Here is a 21,826-nt window from a genome sequence, read left to right on the forward strand (position 1 = left end):
TAAACCTAGCCCCCCAAAACACAGATACACACACACACAAACATTGACAAATAGGATTTATAAATAATTCCATGTGGGATACATTTAATTCATTCTACAAGGGGTGCTGAAATGTTCTCACCCCAACCAAGAAGGGAATGACAAGAATATGGTTCAATTGATGATCTGCAGGCAGAGAGTTGCAGGTACAAGGGAGATGGTCAGCGCGTGTGGGAGCAAGATCTGGGGAGCCTTCGAAGGTGGCTGTCTCCCCTCCCAGCAGCTCTCCTACTTGCCAGGGCAGTGATTCACCGGTAACTTCCTCTTTCCTCAGAGGCGGTAACGGACCCAAGGCTGCCTAAATAAATCACTGCTGCAGGCAAGTACTGAGAACTGTTGGAAGGGGAGGAAGCCACTGTAGGAGGCTGGGAAGCTGCTGGATAAACGGAGAGCTGCTACAGGGCCTGGAGGGAGGTAGAAGGAGAGATGCTGCTGGCATGGGAGGAGGGAAAGGGATGGGAAGAGAATTAATGTTGGATAGGGGGGAGGAGGGAAGGGAGAAGGAAAAAAGGAAGGAAACAGCTGGCAGGGAGATTACAGGAGGGGAAGGGGTCAGGGTGGAATGGAGAGATCAGATGAGGGAAAGGGGAGAAACAGAGGAATGAGAAAGTAGAGAGAGATTGATGCTGGAAAGGGGGTCAGCAGAGAAATGAGAGAGGGATAAAGATGCTAGATCTAGTGTAGGAGAGATAAAAATGAAGAAAGCAGTGAAGCTGAAATGAATGATGTAAAAAGGAGAGAGAAGGCACAGGCTGGATTGGCAGGGGAGAGGGGCATAGAAAGAAGTCAGATACATATGGAAGGGGGAGAGGGCAGACAGTGGATGGAACGGGCAGATGCTGGATTGAAGAGACAGGGCAGACGCTGGAAGGAAAAGAGTGAAAAGAAGATGAAAGCAGAAACCAGAGACAACAAAAGGTAGAAAAAAATAATTTTATTTCTATTTTGTCATTAGAATATATCAGATTTGAAATATATATCCTGCTAGAGCAGTGGTCTCAAACTTGCGGCCCGGGGGCCACATACAGGCCCCCAGATACTATTTTGAGGCCCTCGGTATGTTTATCATAATCACAAAAGTAAAATGAAACAGTTTCTTGATCATATGTCTCTTTAGCGATAAACTACAATATTATTATTAAGACTTAGCCAAAAGGAAAGATTTATAAACCATAAAGAGTTTTACCTCATGCAAAATTGTCATTTCTTTAATAAGACATTAACTATTTTTTTCTGCGGCCCTCTAAGGACCTACAAATCCAAAATGTGGCCCTGCAAAGGGTTTGAGTTTGAGACCACTGTGCTAGAGACATAAATGGAGACTGCAGTATTCTGTTAGCATGATATTTCTGTTTAGCATTCTATAATAACTTGGCTTGTTCAGTTTTTCTTGATAGTAGAGGGGATATATGTGAAGGGGAGGGGAGACAGGAGTTTTGTTGATCCTTGCTCTGTATTATTTTTATTTATAAAATGGCAATTGTACATAATATTGTTTCTTTTTATACTTGAATAAAATATGTTCAATATAAAATCCATAACTGCGGCTTGTGCAGATGGGATCAAATGGTTTGCGAGGACCGAGCTCGTGGAGACGGGGCGAAAATGGTTTTTTCAAATTTCAGTCTTAATAGTTTGCCGGTCCACAAAATAATTCTTTTATTTCTGCCGGTCCACGGGTGTAAAAAGGTTGAAGAACACTGAATTAGACCACACTAATTCTAATATAGATAATGACACTGATGATGATAAAGTATTCTTAGCGATATAGAAGTCAAGCGTTTTAGACAGAGAGTCCCTTGATCAATATCTGCAGACCCAGTCAAAAGACATTAGTAATATTACAGTTTGCTCTGATTTGAAGGAACGTTTTACTCGGACTGAGCAATTCACTTTCTGCCAGTGCTGAGCAAATTGTAAATAGGAATGACAAACATTGTTTGAGATATACAAATGCCAGAAATCTAAGAAACAAGATGAAAGACTTAGAATGTATAGCACTAAATGAAAAGACAGATGTAATAGGCATCTATGAACTAAATGAAAAGACAGATATAATAGGCATCTCTGAGACCTGGTGGAAGGCAAATAGCCAATGGGACACTGTGATACTAAGATACAAATTATATCTCAGGTATATATAATATGCAAAAAAAAAAAAATGAGATCTACCAAACATCTAGCAATAATACTAAAGAGAATATAGTTAAACTAAAGTCTCCTACTAGTTTACAACTTAAAAGAGGGCAAACACAACACAAAATGGACTACCTCCCATTTAAGTTTTAAAAATATATGTATAGTCAAGTATGCATTCATTGGCTTCCAGTGAACATATAACTTCTTTTAAATATTGGCCCAAAGCCATTTCCCTTCATCCGGTTTCTCTGGTCAACACATTGATCTATCGCTTTTATTTAAGAAACAGATATGAAGTCTGCTCAAAAGAGGGAGGCTTAGTTGTCTGCCATTTCCTCTGTCAACCACAGATTCCATTTTACTTGTTCCCCAGCCAGGGAATAAGGCAGCTGGCAACATGAATGTGTTTTCTCCTACGATGACTCAGATTGCAAACTTTGCCATTCTTGGGTTTCAGTGTCATTTAATCTTACGGCTGCTTGTCGCTAAAACTTTAGAAGGGCCATAAACGTTTCCTTACTGTAGTTTCAAATGAAAAATTTGAATGGGTCTAACGATATTGTTGAAGGACTACTCGGGGACGCTCTTAGTGGCTGAGAAAACATCTTCCTTAGAGATATGACACTAATTCAGTGCCAGTGAGTGTCATAGAAACATGATGGCAGATAAAAGCCAAATAGCCTATCCAGTCTGCCCATCCACAGAAACGGGGACGAAGTGCGAGATAATAAAGTTTGCAGACGACACCAAACTATTTTAGTGGAGCTCGAACTAAAGAGGACTGCGAAGAATTACAAAGAGACTTGAACAAACTGGGGGAATGGGCAACGAGATGGCAGATGAAGTTCAACGTTGAGAAATGTAAAGTATTACATGTAGGAAGCAGAAACCCGAGGTACGACTATACGATGGGAGGGATGGTATTGAATGAGAGTACCCAAGAAAAGGACTTGGGGGTAATGGTGGACATGACAATGAAGCCGACGGCACAGTGTGCAGCGGCTGCTAAGAGAGCGAATAGAATGCTAGGTATAATCAAGAAGGGTATTTCAACCAGAACGAAAGAAGTTATCCTGCTGTTGTATCGGGTGATGGTGCGTCCGCATCTGCAGTACTGCGTCCAATATTGGTCGCCGTACCTTAAGAAGGATGTGGCATTACTCGAGAGGGTTCAGAGGAGAGTGACACATCTGATAAAAGGTATGGAAAACCTTTCATACGCTGAGAGATTGGAAAAACTGGGACTCTTTTCCCTTGAGAAGAGGAGACTTAGAGGGGATATGATAGAGACTTACAAGATAATGAAGGGCATAGAGAGAGTAGAGAGGGACAGATTCTTCAAACTTTCAACAAATAAAAGAACAAGAGGGCATTCAGAAAAGTTGAAAGGGGACAGATTCAAAACAAATGCTAGGAAGTTTTTCTTCACCCAACTTGTGGTGGATACCTGGAATCCGCTTCCAGAGAGCGTAATAGGGCAAAGTACGGTACTGGGGTTCAAGAAAGGATTGGACAATTTTCTGTTGGAAAAGAAGATAGAGGGTGTATAGATAAAGGATTACTGCACAGGTCCTGGACCTGTTGGGCCGCCGCGTGAGCGGACTGCTGGGCACGATGGACCTTAGGTCTGACCCAGCGGAGGCACTGCTTATGTTCTTATGTTCACAACATCCAGTATTTCCTCCTCTCCCTAAGAGATCCCACATGCCTGTCCTACACCTTCTTGAACTCAGACACAGTTTTTGTTTCCACCACCTCTACCGGGAGACTATTCCACTCTTCCCCCCCTTTCTGTAAAAAAGTATTTCCTTAGATTACTCTTGAGTAGAGAATGGCACTTGGATATATTATTCCACGTCCCCATGGGAACTCATTTTCCCATCCCGTCCCCGTGAGTTCTTTTCCTGTCCCTGCCCAATTCCTGCAAACTCCATCCTCATCTGCACAAGCCTCAAACACTTTAAAATCATAAGTGTTCGAGACTTGTGCGGTTAAGGTAGAGCTTACAGGAATGGGGCAGTGACAAAACTCACAGGGACGGGATGGGGAAATAGAGTTCCTGCGGGGACGGGGACAAATTTTTCTACTCCTGAGCCTATCACTTTTTAACTGTATCATATGCTCTCTCATTCCGTAGCTTCCTTTCAAATGAAAGAAATTTACTTCATGAATTTATGCTATGTCAGTATTTAAATGTCTCTATCATATCTCTCCGCTCTCGCCTTTCCTCAAAAGTATACATATTGAGATCTTTAAGTCTGTCCCCATAAGCATTTTGATGAAGACCATCAACTCTTTTAGTTGCCTTCATCTGGACCAACTCCATCCTGTTTATATGTTTTTGAAGGTGTGGTCTCCAGAATTGTATACAATATTCAAAATAAGACCTCACTAGAGTTTTATAGGGGGCATCAATACCTTATTTTTCTTACTGGCCTTACCTCTCCCTATACACCCTAGTATCCTTCTAGCTTATGCTGTTGGCTTTTCAACCTGTTTGGCGACCTTAAGATCATCACATACTATCATACCCAAGTCCCTTTCCTCTTTCATGCACTAAAGTTCTTCACTCCCTAAATGTCCAAATGCATGACATTGCATTTCTTAGCATTAAATCTTAGCTGCCAAATTTCAGACCATTATTCAATCTTCGCTAGGTCCTTCCTCATGTTATTCATACCAGATTATCATCCACAAAGAGGCAAATCTTACCTGAGAGCCCTTCAACAATATTGCTTACAAAAAATGTTAAAAAGAACAAGCCCAAGAAACGAACCTTGATGCACACCACTTGTAACATCTCTTTCCTTAGAGCGATCTCCATTGACCACTACCCTCTATTGTCTTTCACTCTACCAGTTCCTGACCCAGTCCAACACTTTGGGGCTCATCCTGAGGGCACCCAGTTTATTTATTAGATGCCTGTGTGGAGCACTGTCAAAAGCTTTGCTAAAATCTAAATATACCAAATCTAGCGCACTCCCTCTATCCAATTATCTGGTCACCCAGTCAAAGAAATTGATCAGATTTGTCTGATAAGGCCTGCCTCTAGTGAATCCATGTTGCCTCTGGTCCTGTATTCCACAGGATTCCAGAAATGCCACTATTCTCTGTTTTAAGAGCATATCCATTAATTTACATAAGAACATAAGAACTGCCATCTCCGGATCAGACCTTCGGTCTATCAAGTCCGGCGATCCGCACACGCGGAGGCCCAGCCAGGTGTACACCTGGCGTAATTTTAGTCACCCATATCTCTCTATGCCTCTCGTAAGGAGATGTGCATCTAGTTTGCTTTTAAATCCTAGAACGGTGGATTCTGCAATAACCTCCTCTGGGAGAGCATTCCAGGTGTCCACCACTCGTTGCATGAAGCAGAACTTCCTGATATTTGTCCTGGACTTGTCCCCCCCTTTGCTTCAGTCCATGTCCTCTTGTCCGTGTCACATTGGACATTGTAAATAATTTTTTTTCCTGCTCTATTTTGTCGATTCTTTTCAGTATTTTGAAAGTCTCGATCATATCCCCTCGCAGTCTCCTTTTCTCAAGGGAGAACAATCCCAGTCTCTTAAGTCGTTCCTTGTATTCCACGGGTTCTCCATACCTTTTATTAACTTCGTTGCTTGTCTCTGCACCCTCTCCAGCAGTTTTATATCCTTCTTTAGACTTACACTTTTATGGCGAGAGACCACATCTGCCCTTCTTCCAGGCATTTATAGAGTAAGGGCCCAATTCTGTATACGTCATCTAAACATCAGCGCCAACTAGTATGGTGCTAAGAGCAAAGTTAGGTGCACTGTATAGAATCATACTTGGCACTGCCTAAGCAGTGTTAGGTTTCATTAGGTGTCCTAACCTATAAGTGAACCCTAGTTTATGCCAGGTTTCTCTTGGCCTAAATTCCTATGCCTAAGTTGTATAACTCAAAAACATGTGCATAATTTGAAAACACACTTATGTTCCGCCCCCTAATCACACTCACTTCTAGCTGCACGCATTAGACAAGGCACATACGCCTACCAAGTTCTGCACCTAACTTGCAATTAGCTGTAATTAATGACAGTTATGAGTTGCTAATCGCCAATTATCAGTGCTGGTTAAGCCTTTTAATCAAGTTGTGTACATCATACACCAATGTATGCATACAACTTTAGGAGCATTATATAGAATTTGGAAATAATTCTATAACTCTACCTATATTTAGATACCTTTTCTATAATGGAAATATTCTCAGTTATATATGGAGGTATAAGTTTAGGAGTGAGCACTTACACCAACCATATAGCTGGCACATATGTGTTTCTGAATTATATGGGCACGTAACTTACTGATAAGTTAACATATGGAAATGTGAGGCCTTCCCATGGTCTGCCCAGACTCCGCCTATGCAATACCTGTAAGATATGCGGAATACCACCGAGGCAGGTTTTCGACAGTTCATTTTCTCCCCTCATGTCTTCCTAACTTTTTCTCCTATATCCATCTTAGGCACTCTACCTCTCAGTTTACTTCTATTTTAATAATAATAATAACTTTATTTTTCTATACAGCCATAATCTTGCGACTTCTAGGCGGTTCACAGTGAAGAGAGCTGTACAATCAGCGAATTACAGCGTACAAATAGTGAAGGTGTCACTGAGCAGTCAGTGATTGCAGAGTAATGTAATGTAATGTAATGTAATTTATTTCTTATATACCGCTACATCCGTTAGGTTCTAAGCGGTTTACAGAAAATATACATTAAGATTAGAAATAAGAAAGGTACTTGAATTTACACAATAGCAAGGAAAAGATATTAATGGGTTACAGTATAATCTTGACATGTTACATTAAAGGGGTTGGAAAACCAGCGAATTACAGAATATAATTGGTGAAAAAGACACTGAACAGTCATTGAAAACAGAAAACCGTTGGATGAAGATAAGTAGTATCAGCCTGAAGAGCGAGAGTTTTTTTAAAAAGAAAGGGGGGCATTTTTTGACTAAGAATTAAATCTATTGAACAGAGCGGTCTTGATTTCTTTCCGAAAGGCGCCGTAGATTAACCTGGCTCTATCCATGAAGTTGCCTAGCCAGGTTTGCTGTCTACCAACTTGAGATTTGAAATTTTTATCCAGAAAGGTTCTATATTTTGCAACCTGTGATTTTCGGGTAGGCAAAGAGGTTGCGATTTCTGGTTGTCCTTGTGGGTGTATAAAGTTTGAAGTGAGGTGATATATAATTGGGGGCCATTCCCCACACCAGTTTATAGCAAAAGCAAGAGAATTTGAATAACGTGCCTCAATTGGCAACCAGTGTAGCAGTTTGTAGTAGGGACTAATGTGTTCACTTTTCTTTAGTCCGTAAATTAAGCGGACGGCCATATTTTGCACTATTCTTAATCTTCTCACGTTTTTTTTTTAGGTATATCCACATAAATGATGTTGCAATAGTCTAGGGTGGATAGAATCAGTGATTGTACCAGTAGTCTGAAAGATAGAGGGTCAAAATATTTTTTGATATTTTTCTCTCTCTCCCAATGTCTCTCAGACTTTTTTTAGCTCCAGCATACTAATTGGAGCAAATGTTTTCTTCGTAGCACATTATAATTGAAATTATAAAATTGAAAAATGAACAAAAAATTAAATTTGACAGTTATTTATTTAAAGTTATTTAAGCTATGTATGGGTAATTATAACAAAGGTGAAACTAAAGTAGATAAAGTAGAATTGCTAATCAATGCGATGGATGTCCTTGTTTTTAGTGCAAATTAGTTCAAAATGCGGCTCGATAGTCAACAAGCAAACACACATTTCATCATCCATCATCTGCAATCATTCTCTTTTTTTTTTTTCTCAATTTAATTTTTCTCAGAACTGAAAATCCAAGTCGCAAAGATAAGACGATCCAAATGGTAACAAAGCCTTGATTGCTTTGTTGCTCAAGTTAGGATAAAAACAAAAGGAATTGACCCCAAGATATCCACAGAGAAGAAAATCCAGAGAAAACCAAAAAAACTCTGTGGAGTGACGATGTTCCTAAATGGACTTTATTTGAAAGAGTCAAAGTTCCAAAGGTACACCAAAATCATCCATATAAAATAATTTCATCCACATAAAAATAGGTTATCTACATAAACGCCTTAAAGGACCCTGTGGGTCCTGTATCCCTAGTGGACTAGGTCCTTTAAGGCTGATTTTGGTGGATGATTTTGGTGTACCTTTGGAACTTTGACTCTTTCAAATAAAGTCCATTTAGGAACATCATCACTCCACAGAGTTTTTTTGGTTTGCTCAAGTTAGGATAACCACTGCATAAAAAATAAAACTGAAATTTACTTGCTGCTAGTTTTCAAGGACCAATCACGTCAAAGACTGATGCTTGACTGGGTGGTTGTATCCTTATGCACACAGACACTCATAATATTGACTGGCTTTTCCATAGGCAAAGTACATGTCATATTTTCTAGTGTATACTTATGAAGGGAATTTTTTAAAATAAAGTAAAATTCTGGAATCTCTTCGGGGCACACCACTGTGCTGTGTCACACAGTTTGAGAGATACTGCTGTAGCCGCTAAGATTTTACTTCTCCTTACCATTCACTCCTTATTGCCACTAGAGGCCATGGTAGCCATTTTGAGAGCAGAGCCAGCAAGGGCAGGAGTGAATATGATAGCCCTAAACTAAAGCTTTTAGTTTCCTAATACTGTACCTTGATTTCACAGACCCGTGCATGCAGCTGAATCAAATAAAAATACTTTCCCCACTTCCTCTTCCAATCACTTCCTGCCGTCCCTGCTCTGCAGAAATTAATTTCCCCACCTGTATACCTCCACTTCCTCCTCAAAGTTCACTTCTCCTGAAATGCAATAGGATCTGATCCTGGATTTGGTATCAGCGGCAGGTAGCAAGTGAGTGTCTGCATTGAGACAGTAGTTAGTGAAAGGCCCCACAGTGGCTCTGCCTTCTCCTGGCTCCCATTGGGGAAGTGTGCCCAGGACATGCATTGGCTTGAGTTCACATGCTGATTCACAGCCTACTGACACCTACTGAAGAAGTGATAAGCTGGGTAGGGGCCTGGAAAGGAGTGAATGTCCACTAAGATGAATGAGTGAATAACACAGAGGTTGTACAGAGGGTGCATAACAGGTAGGAAGAAACCATGTATTGGGAGGTAAGGTTGGGAGGTAAGGTAGGCAGGCAAAGAGGCATCTAGAATTGTTGCATCTAGAGAGAGAGGGAGAAGAATGTCAGCTGTGATGGAGGCAAGTGGTTTGAATATTACTGGCACTTTATATTCTTGGTGTAAAGTCCTGCTGCCCACTGACCTACATTAATTAAAACTGCCAGTTTGAAACCCTACCCTGGCCCTGTCCTCACACTTCTGGTAGGAGCTTATACTCATGCCAAATGTCAGTCTCTTCATTTTGGCCCTGAGGCATAGACCTAATTGGAGGGAGTTGGGTGAAATGTGAGGGAGGAAGGAGTGTAAAGAAATGTATAAAGTTACAAAAGCAATTTTAAAATATAAAGATTGTCTTTCCTACTCATGTATAATGTATTGTTGTTCCACATTTGTGGCAGGCTCTAATTTGGGGCGATCTAGATTGATTGGTGTTGATATATTTTGCTCTTTCAGACCCAGATTTATGTATGGGAAGTTTAATAGCATATAACCTTATTATGGATGGTTGATGACAATGATATCATGACGTTTACAATTTTTTCAGTGTATTTAAAACAGTGGTCTCAAACTCGCAGCCTGGGGGGCCACATGTGGTCGCCAGGTACTATTTTGCGGCCCACGGTCTGTACTAGTGCATCTTCCGGCTTCCCCTCTGGCCTCCCGCTCTTACCTTCAGCTAATTACCGCAGCCTGCAGAGAGGATCGCCGGTGCTGTAGTGATCCTTGCATCCTCAGCAGTACGTTCCCTCTGCTGCGATATTGCCTCTGATGTCAGAGGAAGGGCAGGACCGCAGCAGAGGGAACGTGCTGCGGAGGCCGATGGCAGCCTGCAAGGAACGCTACAGCACTGGCTATCCTCTCTGCAGGCTGTGGTAATTAGCTGAAATTAAGACCGGAAGGCCAGGGGGAAGTTAGAAGATGCTGCAAAGAAGAGGGGAACATGCTGGCCTTCGAGGGGAGGGAGAGATTTATAGATTATAAAGAGTTTTACCTATGCAAAATTGTCATTTCTTTAATAAGATATTAACTATTTTTTCTGTGGTCCTTCAAGTATCTACAAATCCAAAATGTGACCCTGCAAAGGGTTTGAGTTTGAGACCACTGATTTAAAATGTCCTTAAATTTTTTAATGTTTGTTATTTATTAATATATTGAGTTATGATTGTGCATTTTTTATCTATTTTGTTGATGTTATAATTATTATGTTTTATTATATTTTATGATTTTATGTTTTATGTTGACTGACTTTAAAGTATACCACTATGAACAAACCTTTTATTTGGTAAAGAGATGCATAAATCCGAAAATATGCGTACTTGGTAACATTTCAATGTGGCTAAGTTCAGAGAATCAAGCTTGTATTCACGTTACAACACTGGACAGATGAGAATATTTCTCTTTTTATTGCTTTTTTTCATTCAATACAGCCTTAAGAAGACCCCCTTCCCATTCCCCAGTCAACCCTGTGGTGGAAGATAAGACAGAAATGTCAGTTACCTTAGCCTGGTCGCCTCCTCCAATGGAACGTCCCATCCATGTCGATGGCTACGTTGTAGAGTGTAAAAAACTGATGGGAGTCAGCTGGCTAAGGTGTCATGAATCTGTATATGTGCCTGTCCCTCAACTCATAGTGAACAATATATTAGAAGAAGGGGATTACCAGTTCCGAGTCAGTGCGGTCAACAGCTTCGGACAGAGCCCTTACCTAGAATTCCCAGGAACTCTACACCTTGGTGAGTGTAAACCATAAGCATTTGCATCTCCTTCACTGGAACTGGCAGTGTTATTATGCACTGGAAACTTAGGGCAGCAAGAAATGGTTGATGATGATTAATTTGTGTATCTTAACATTTTGAAGCATGGTTGAATATGTGCTTAGGGTGTAATGTCTCTTAAAAATTGCCACATTTTGAGCTGAAACAGTGAGCCAGCAGTTGCATGATAGAGGAGTGTGTGGTGCAGTGGTTGGATCTACAGCCTCAGCACCCTGGGTTCAAACCCCGCGTTGCTCCTTGTGACCCTGGGCAAGTCACTCAGTCCTCCATAGCCCCAGGTACGTTAGATAGATTGTGAGCCCACCGGGACAGAGAGGGAAAATGCTTGAGTACCTGATTGTAAAAACCGCTTAGATAACCTTGATAGGCGGTATATAAAATCCTAATAAACTTGAAACTATATCAAGCTGTGTGAAACCCTGACTCATAGCTAGACTTGGGCTTCATTCTTTTGGGAGGGATAAAAAAATGGAACCAATGGCTTCTGAAGTGGGTATGCTGGAGACCTGACATTATAAATCTGATTGGAAATCCAATATGTGTGACGGTAGAAATATAATTTGAAATACAATTTGAATTAGCAAATAAACGGGGGTTGTTGTTTTTTTTTAATTTTTAAGACTAATGATAGTTCACACCTAGGGGACTGCACTAGTTCATTCTAATGTACAGCACCAGTGAGCACTTGAAGTCTCTTTTTCCCACCCGCAGTAGAAATTTCTTAAGATACCTCAACGAGTGAATACATTTTATAAGTGGATAATTATAAATCTGATGACAGTGGTTTGTAAGAGTATAGGGCAGGTATTTGCAAATTTATTTATTTATTCATTCATTCATTCATTCAGTTTTCCCTGTCTGTTCCAGTGGGCTCACAATCTATCTAATGTACCTGGGGCAATGGGGCACCTTTTCTCTCCTTTCAACCTGCTGGTCCCCCCCAAAATACTCACCTCCTTGGCTTGCAGTAGCATAGTAAGGGGGTGCAAGGGGTATGGATCACCCTGGGCACTGAGTCAGTGGGGGTGTTAGCACCTCACCGCCACACCACACCACATTCGCGCCATCCTTTCCCACCCCATACCTCTGTATTATCTTCACTAGCACGAGCAACTTCTGCCTGTTGCTCACGCCAGCCTGGTTCACCTCTGAATCACTTCCGGGTCACGGGACCAGGAAGTGACATCAGAGAGAATTCCAATGCTGGCAGGAAGAGCATACTGCTGGCCTGGCCCTGTCTCCTCCCTCTACCCAAGTACAAAATACCGTGGTGGTCCAGTGGGCCCCTGCCTCCCAACTCACTATCCTGGTGGTCTAGTAGAGGCCTGACACCCAACCCCCTCAATACCTGTTGTTGGAATCAGGAGCGATGTCTACTCGCTCCTGCCTCTTCCAACCTCCATTTTGAAAATGACATCGTATTTGCATGCAGTAGAGGAGATGCATACAGATCTCTCTTATGAATATTCATTGTAGATATCCTGAAAACCTGACTGGCCTGGGGGGGGAGGGGAACCTCAGGACAGGTTTGGAAATCACTGTATTATACAGTGAATCTCAATAAAACCGTTAGGTTGTTACTGTTTTTAATGCCCTAAGCTGCTCTCCTGCAGTTTCCTTGAACAGCCATATTTAGAAGCATTTTGCAAACTATATGACATACATTGAATCTGATTGGTCCATGTAATCTACAGTGCTTAATAGTGACATCAAACCCATACCCCTAATTAGTGAGAAATGATTGTATGTGATTTCAATTGTGTACTTCTGAACCTGGCTGTGTCCAGGGAACTAAGGAAATTATACTGTATTAATTTAACTAATTCTGATAGAAGTAGAAATCTGAATTGTGGTTGTTCTCTTACCAGTGTACTTTGGTGGTCATAGTTGTCTGGTGACCATTTACTACTGTCCCTTTTTAGAACCAAAAGCTGATGTGAAAACACCGCTGAAGGCAATGGAAGTGTCACCAGGAGAAGAAGCTACTTTCTCCATTGACCTCACGACGGCAACTCTTGGCATGTGGTTCCTGAATGGTAAAGTCATACAGAACAGTGAGAACTACATCATAAAGAGAACCAAGAATACCCACATCCTTGTTATCAAGACTGTTACACAGACGGATAATGACACAGAGGTGAAATTTGTAGCCAATAACATTGAAAACATCACCAAACTCAGGGTAAAAGGTACTAAATTTCCATTTGTATGAGTTTTTTCTAAACTACTGTAGAAACCTTACCTGTAAACTTTACCTTATTCCTTCAGTACACTACATGCAACTTATCTTGTTTTGTTCAATCAGTGATTAAGTATGACAATTAGGCCATGGTATAACTTCCTCCTTTCAGTCACAACATCCAGAGCCATTAAGAAGTTTTATATTGCACTGTAAGATTCTGCAAAAACAACCTCAAAAACACATCTTTCACATTCAAGATAGTTTGGACAAAATTTCCGAAGAGAAATAGAGCCTTGGCTGTACAATCAATATCAGTATCACAGACTACTAGTTTATGGATTACTGGTTCTTTACAATTTCCGGCGGAGTCTCCCCTCCTGCAATCTCACCCTGTAGAACTTCAAAATTCTATAAAGTATTTAGGAGTCAATTTAGATAGAGCTTTGACTTTTCACCCTCAATTGGTCTCGGTAGTTAGATCCTGTTTCTATTCTTTGCGCATGATATGCTCTATACAATCGTATATAGACACTCCCTGTTGCGAATCTCTTGTTTATGTGTTGGTAACATCAAAATTGGACTACTGTAATACTATATACAGTATACGGAACTTCCTCAGGTCTCTCTTAAGAAATTGCAGACAGTTCAAAATACTACCATTAGAGTTGTTACAAACGCTCATAGGTATGATCATGTTACACCATTGTTTAGGAAATGTCATTGGCTTCCGATAAAATTTAGGCTGATGTATAAAGCATTAACTTTGGCTTTCAAAGTGTTGACCAGCAGCCTGATTATCTCGCAAAATTACTTGTTCTATATAAACCATCCCGATCACTGCGGTCGTCGACACTAAATAGATTAACACTACCATCTACTCATTTGGTTAGATTAAAATCTACTCAAAACTCTACCTTCTTTGCATCGGTGCCATATTTAAGGAACTTTCTTCCTAATGAACTTCACTGTGAGTCTACCTATACTAAATTTAGAGCTTCTTTAAAAACTCATTTATTTGGACTGGCATTTCCCTTTTAGTTTTCTTTTATGATATGGTTTTATCTTTAGTTGGGCATTGGATCATACAGTAACTAAGTGATTATAATTATTGGTGCTCTTTTCCTTTTTAATTGATGTATACCGTACTGATGTTGTAACAAAGAGTGGTATATAAATATTAATAAACATAAACCCAGGGCGCAGTGAGGGTAGGAGATTCCCAGGGCCATGGCACCCTCACCCTCTTCTCCACCCCTGCGTGCATGCCTTCCCTTCCCCCATACCTCTTTAACTCTTTGCCAGAGAGAACAGCATCTCCAACCTGATGCCCCTGCCAGCCTTGGCTCTCCCTATAAAATCACTTCCTGGTCCCTCGACCAGGAAGTGACTTCAGAGGGAGAGCAGCAGGTTGGAGATGCTGTGATCACCGGCGTAAAGCCAAAGAGGCATGGGGAGGTGTCTAAATTAGATTGTAAGCTCTTTTAAGCAGGGACCGTAGTAGTAGTAGAGGAGATTAGATGCCAGCGCCCCTACCAAGATGGCACCTGGGGCATTTCGCCCCCCCTTACTATGTCACTGGTATCACCTACTCTAACCAGACAGTATTTTGAGGTTCTGAGCACGACAGTCACTGAGATACCAACATGGGTTCCTCTGCCATGAGTAGAGAGCATCAGACCCATATTAGAAGAAGCTTTGTTAGTTATCCTCATCAAATTCAGGTCCCTTAATGATGGTGTAGATAATCTAGATTTGCCCAAAGATCTCAAACCCTGAGGTGACTCAGAGGATGAAAATAGCGCCTCTAGATAGCTTGCTACCTCCTGTTTCAGTGGCTGAAATACCAGCTATGAACTTGATTCAAAACGCTTGAGGAAGACAGTGAAGCTCTTTCAGCCTCAGCATATTCAGTAAATAGCCTAACTTTTCCAGTGGTCTATAAGGTTTTAGGTAGGAAGCCATATAAAACCCAGAAATATAAAAATAAAAGGCACAATAATTCCAAAGGGTTTAACTAGGCAGGAGAGGTTTCAGCCTAGTCAAACCTCACTGAGCTGGCCAGCTGCCAATATTCAGCTGCATTTAAGCTGCGGGCACCATTGAATATTGCCCATGATCACCGCATCACTCTCCGGATGCTGCTTGGGCATTGGGGCGGATGGAGCTTGGGCAGAGCCAGCATTTAACCAGTTAGTTGGTGATATTTAGTCTGCTAACCAGTTAAGCAACTACATAAAGTTAGGACAGCAAAATGGGAGGGAGGGATTGTAAGCTGCTTCACATGGGGGAGAGAGAAGAAAGAAAGATTATTGGATATGGGGTGGAGGAGATGAAGGGAGAGATGCAACAGAGAAGTAGAAAGGGGTGAGAGGGAGAAATCCTGCCTATGTTCTGAATATTGTCCCGTGTCCAGTTGATGTCTGGGCGACTTGCACTTACCTGGATATTTAATGCTAGAGCCAGGGCATGGCCTGGCATTGAATATCTGGAATATCCATGCCTATAATGTAATGTAATTTATTTCTTATATACCGCTACATCCGTTAGGTTCTAAGCGGTTTACAGAAAATATACATTAAGATTAGAAATAAGAAAGGTACTTGAAAAATTCCCTTACTGTCCCGAAGGCTCACAATCTAACTAAAGTACCTGGAGGGTAATAGAGAAGTGAAAAGTAGAGTTAGAGGAAAAATAAAAATAAAATAAACATTTTAACAAGACAGCATTGATCTAAATACTTTGGAAGGTAGAAGAGAGGAGAGAAAGGAATAGAAGCAGAAGGGGGAGCCGTTGAACAGTAGAATTCTGGAGAAATTTAAATGATAGAAATAGAACAAAACAAAGACAAAAGGCAAAACAATAGATAAGATTAAAGATAAATCATAAGCTGGAAAGAAAAATAAAATAAAACTTTGTCTTCAATCCACGGTTTCAGCGTCAGTGATGAAGTGGAGCAAGTAAGTTTAGGAGGAGCGATTGACGTTTCCAGAAAGTTATAAGAAGCTTAAACTCAGTTGACTATTGCAGGTTGACTATTGGGCTCAAAGATTCTTGTTTTCCACAGAAGAATCTTTGTTCCAAGCTGAAATCCACTCACCAGCCAGTAGCATTAGCATAGAATGCTATGTAAAGGTAATTTGTAATCTATAATAATAAAACCTTAGAGTGCGCATGCGATGTCGAAAATCCGTGAGTCCTGGTGGCGTGAGCTGTGCTTCTTTGCCAGTGCTCACGGCGCCTGTGCTAGCGCGTGTGCCAGCGACTCCTCCCTCCCACTGCGGGTCCTCTTCAAAGCGGCCTGCTGAGGTTCGCCAGCCACTGTAGCGAACCTTGCAGGCCGTTCTAGCAAATCCGGGGAGGCGAAGGCGGGACGGAGGCTGCAATCGGCAACGGAGGCTGCAATCGGCAGCGGCGGCTGCTGCTACTCCTCCAGCCGCCTAGCTTATTTATTTATTTATATTTGATTAATCGCTTAATTAAAATTATTTCTAAGCGAATTACAGTGTATAAAAGTAACATATGATTAAACATAACACTAAAATAGGAAATAACATATAAGATATTATAAAACTAACAATTTATACAATAAATACAGTCCCCTCTGCCCAGTCCTCTCTGCTCCGGTGGCCCGCGCAGGAGAAGGAGCGGATGAAGCAGGGAGACTGTGCAAAGGGAAACAAGGGGGTTGACGGGAATGGGAAAGGGAGGGGGAGGAAGCCAAGGAATCTCTAGCACCCGTTAACGTAACGGGCTTAAAGACTAATGATACCATAGGATGCTTTGTAAAGATAAGAAACCTAACTGACTCTGGTAGCATCTTTCAACTTGATGAACTTATCACTTTTACCAGCTATACCAGTGCGATTCATCAAAAAAACTGGGGAACCGGAGAAAGTTTCGGCTTGCCTGCATGAGGACACGGAGCTCCTAGCCGAGATCTCCGATCAGGCTGTTGCTGTGCGGTGGATGAAGGATGGCAGGGAACTGAAAGACAGTCAAAGGTACAAGTTTCAGTCGGTGGAGAGGCAGCGGATCTTAAAAATATATGATGTTACATCCGAGGACAGTGATGTCTATGAATGCACCTGCGAAGGGGATAAAATAGCGTACCAACTCTCAGTGAAAGGTAGGTTGTTTTTTTTTCTGCTTGAGATTCCTTATGAAATAACAAAATGTTCCCGCTTAAGATAATTCAAGTTTCAAGTTTATTAAAATTTGATGGTTCGCCTATTAAATCTAAGCGAATTACATAATAAAATAATTATAGTATAGAACAATAAAACAAGTTATTTTACATTAACAATTTTCAAGGTGCTACGACAGATTGACAATACAGACGAACTGTGAAACATTAGGAAAGAACATTAGGGAATAATAGTTACAAATTGTAGTTTCCTCAAGGGAAGAAAGGGGTATGATGTGGGTAGGAACAAACGAGTAGGTTGGGGAAGATGTGTGAGAAAGTATTGATTGTTTACATGTACTCCGAAAAGTTGTTCTAAAGGTTAAATGAGGATTTGAAGAGATAATTGCTCTGACATAGGTTTCAGTGGTAAACTTATATCTTAGTAGGATGTGGCATTTTTTTATGGGATACTATAAGAATAATAAAAAAATGTTGTATGCAAGGTTTTGGGACAGCACTTGTTCTTTCTTTTGGATGAGTTTTCTTTTGCAGTAAAAATAACTTGTCTTTAAGAAACCAACAAAGTGGTTTCTTAAAGACATAATGGCAGAAAAAGGCCATGAGGACCAACCAGCCTACCTTATCCATACCAACTGCTTAGCTGTACAATAGGGATACAATAGGGCTGGGTATTCGTTTGCAACAACAGGGGGGACATTCAGTGACATATTCTAAATTGTTGCATGTCATGATCAAATGAAAACAAGCAGTAGAAGCATGAAAATGAATGTCTGATTGTTTGCCAATAATAGTTTATACTCTTTCAATAGGGTGCATATGATTTGCAAAAAGGGCAACCAGGCACATCACTGATCATGGTGCATAGCGCATGCTATTTAGAAAGCGTGCATCCTCTTTCAAAAGAGTGTGCACCCAACGACTTTGCAACCATGACGACCAAAACCAAATAAAATGTCCATTCCCAGCAAACGACACAGGAGATGATAAGAAATGAAAGTTTTGGGCTGCCCATCACGACTATTCATTTGAAATGCCGTGGGAAATGTCAATGATTTTTCCATGTCAGTTTGTTTCATTTTTGAATTGACACATATCAGGGTCAATATTCAAAGCAGTCTAACGGGACAAGAGAGGCTCCTGGCTGCTTAAATTGCTTGTTTGGGGCTATCTGCTGATCCGCAGTGGCACTTAAGTGGTTAGTGCTGCCATATAGCACATAGATTACTAAATTAAGAGCGAGCTGGGTGATCCGGAGGCGGACGAATCAGATCACACATTATTCAGTCCTGTCTTTATGGGGTCTTGCCAGGTACTTGTGACCTGGATTTGGCCACTTTTGGAAACAGGATATTGGGCTTTTGATAGACCTTTTCCCAGTATGGCCACTAGGGAAATTGGAAAAGCTGTACAAATTGAAGTTTTTCCCATGAATTTCATAGTGCTTGATCAGAAAATGATTTTAAATTTTTTTTAAAGCCTATGCTGGGGTCGCTTAAAACCACTGATATAGAAGGCTGTAAGTTACGGACATCCTGCCATATTTAAGCCCTTGTACTTATACCAGCTCTATATTTGGCCAGGCTAGGTGCGACTCAGCGAGTGTCTACATTTTTGGCACATTGATAGCCAGTTACACTAGTAGGAACCTAGGTTGATTTATACCAGGGGTAGGGAACTCCGGTCCTCGAGAGCCGTATTCCAGTTGGGTTTTCAGGATTTCCCCAGTGAATATGCATTGAAAGCAGTGCATGCGAATAGATCTCATGCATATTCATTGGGGAAATCCTGAAAACCCGACTAGAACACGGCTCTCGAGGACCGGAGTTCCCTACCCCTGCTTTATAGAATGGGCTCCTACCATGCACCTTCTGTCCACCTAATAGGAGACATCCAGTTATTGAGTCACCCCCCTTAATACCAAGGCACAGACCTTGTTTCTCAGGCTGAGGTCTAATTTTGGGCTCTGTATGGTTTCTGAAAAAAATGATCCAATTCAACAACTTCCCACAGGGAGATTTAGGAAATGAATCAGTCCATAATCCTTTCCTGTGCAAACATATTCTTTCTGAAAAAAAAAAAGACGCTTTGCTGAACCTTGATGGAAAAGCCAATAAGGATTAAAGTAAAATAAAATTTACAGTCCAGAAAACCATGCGTATTGTCTAGGGATCTATGAGAACAAAATGGTGATTCTCCAAACAATGATAGCTGAATGCGAGACAGCGCTGGTTATCGTTCATTTGCTTTCAGTGTTAGCAGTACTGGAATGGCAGAAAATATTTTTCAGGGGGAAAAAAAATCTCTCTCCTTACTTATACATATGCTTTTTTTTGCAGTTCCTTATTTCATAAACAAAGACAGATCTGGAGGCACAGTGACCGTGGTGTCTGGAGAAGAGGTAGAACTCCTATGTGAGACATCTGAATCCAACATTAAAGTAAATTGGTACAAAGATGACAAACAGATCAACCTTTCAGATATATTCATCATGCAAGATATAGGAAAGGCACACAAGCTCCTAGTCTCTGCTATAAAGAAAGAAGATGAGGGAAAATATGTGTGTAAAGTTGGAGAAGACAGCATGGTTTTCAATTTAAAAGTCTCAGGTAAAGTTTATACTCTGTTTTGTCCACATTGGAAAAAAAGTTGTCGTGTCAAGACCATTTTGGGGCATTAAAGTCACTGGGAATGACAATAATTTTGAGAGAAATTTCTTGTCATTTGGTTTATGATATACTCTAGATCAGGAATGGGCAACTCTGGTCCTCAAGGGCCGGAATCCAATCGGGTTTTCAGGATTTCCCCAATGAATAAGCATGAGATCTATTTGCATGCACTGTTTTCAATGCATATTCTTTGGGGAAATCCTGAAAAACCCGACTGGATTCCGGCCCTCGAGGACCGGAGTTGCCCACCCCTGCTCTAGATAATGGGCAGGATCATGTTGAGATGGGAGTCTGAGGTGCAGATTGGAAGACTGAGTAGACTCAGCCACCACAGGGTTGTTATTGTAGGGAAAAAACAGTACTTTTCAGTGGATTGGATCTATGAGGAGAATGCTCGACCTGTCATCCTGTATATGTTCTCCATCCTGGAAATCCCTAAAAGAGTTGGCACTAGAGAATGACACAGTGGCAGTTACCCGCGGCCGAAACGGTGGGGGGGAAAAAGTGCTCACTGCGGGCATGGAGACAAAGCCATACATTGCCCCGTGGAGCGGTGAATGGCCTTGTCCCCGCAGTTAAGGGAGGGAAGGTGTGTGGTCACCGATCGCTTGCGGCATCCTCCCTACAGCCAAATCTATCTCCCTCCCTCCCCCTTACCTTCGCGGCGCGTTAGTAAAGAAACTTACTGAAGCCGGCAAAGCCTGCCTGTGCCTGCAGTCGCGTGTGTGTGGGCGGACGCTTCTCCTCTGACGCAACTTCCGGTTGCATCAGAGAAGAAGCTTCTGCCCACACATACGTGACTGCAGACACAGGCAGGCTTCGCTGGCTTCAGTAAGTTTCTTTACTAACGCGCCGCGAAGGTAAGGGGGAGGGAGGGAGATTCTCGGGCCGCTGAAGGGCGATGAGGTGGCGAGAGGGAAGGGTAGATGCTACGGGGACGAGGGCGGTGAAGAGGACGGCGGGGACAGGGCAGTGATGGGGATGGCGGGTTCAGGGACGGGGCGGTGAAGGGGATGGTGGGGAAGGGGCGGTGAAGGGGACGTTGGTCTGGTGATGGGGCAGTGACGGGGACAGATTTTTTGCCCCATATCATTCTCTAGTTGGCACCTTGTCTTGATTCTCAGAATAGTACATAAACTTTAACTGGTGGTACAGTTATTCACACTTGTTGGAGCTGTCATTGCTATCATGTCATGGGTGAGATCCTTCTACCATATTTTCAAAACATTTGCTCTTCTATCTTAAATCTGGTCATATAGCAGCAGTGCCAATTAACCATGAGAAAATCACTTGGCCTACTTCTTGTCTTTATTTCCTCTTAAAGATTTTTTCTAGGTTCAAGTACTTATTCTACTATAACTATTTGTGTACATGAATAAAGCCATGAGCAAAGCCCGACAATCCAAAGTGATGCCATGGAATTCTGGCTCTGCTGAGTTTCCTTTTCATTCTTGTGCAGTTTTCTTCCACTGTTCTTTCATTATTTTGTGTGTGTGTGGGGGGGTTTAGAATTTTTAACAAATACTTTATAGTTCACTTCTCCCTCCGTATTCGCTATGATAGGGGATTAACAGACGCGCAAATAACTTTTTCACATGTTATTTGCGGTTTTCTATTAAAAACCATGGTGAAACCGCGAATAACATGGTGGGAGACCTGGCCTGTTCTGAAGGAGAGGCAAAACATGGTGAAGAAAGTGCTGGGAATCAGCGA

The 21,826-nt window shown here is 41.6% G+C and overlaps 1 protein-coding gene across 16 annotated transcripts in view; it reads left to right on the top strand.

Moving 5' to 3' along the window:
* Positions 1 to 21,826, top strand: part of OBSCN (obscurin, cytoskeletal calmodulin and titin-interacting RhoGEF) — a 762,040-nt gene that overhangs the window by 93,764 nt on the left and 646,450 nt on the right. For all 16 annotated transcript variants that reach the window (XM_033931804.1, XM_033931806.1, XM_033931805.1 and 13 more), the window contains exons 5-8: positions 10,771 to 11,076; positions 13,041 to 13,307; positions 17,151 to 17,426; positions 19,784 to 20,053. In XM_033931804.1, coding sequence (XP_033787695.1) covers positions 10,771 to 11,076; positions 13,041 to 13,307; positions 17,151 to 17,426; positions 19,784 to 20,053 — 1,119 coding nt within the window. The remainder of the gene's footprint in view (positions 1 to 10,770; positions 11,077 to 13,040; positions 13,308 to 17,150; positions 17,427 to 19,783; positions 20,054 to 21,826) is intronic.

Source organism: Geotrypetes seraphini, chromosome 2 (assembly GCF_902459505.1).
Source record: "Geotrypetes seraphini chromosome 2, aGeoSer1.1, whole genome shotgun sequence".
Lineage (NCBI taxonomy): Eukaryota > Metazoa > Chordata > Amphibia > Gymnophiona > Dermophiidae > Geotrypetes > Geotrypetes seraphini.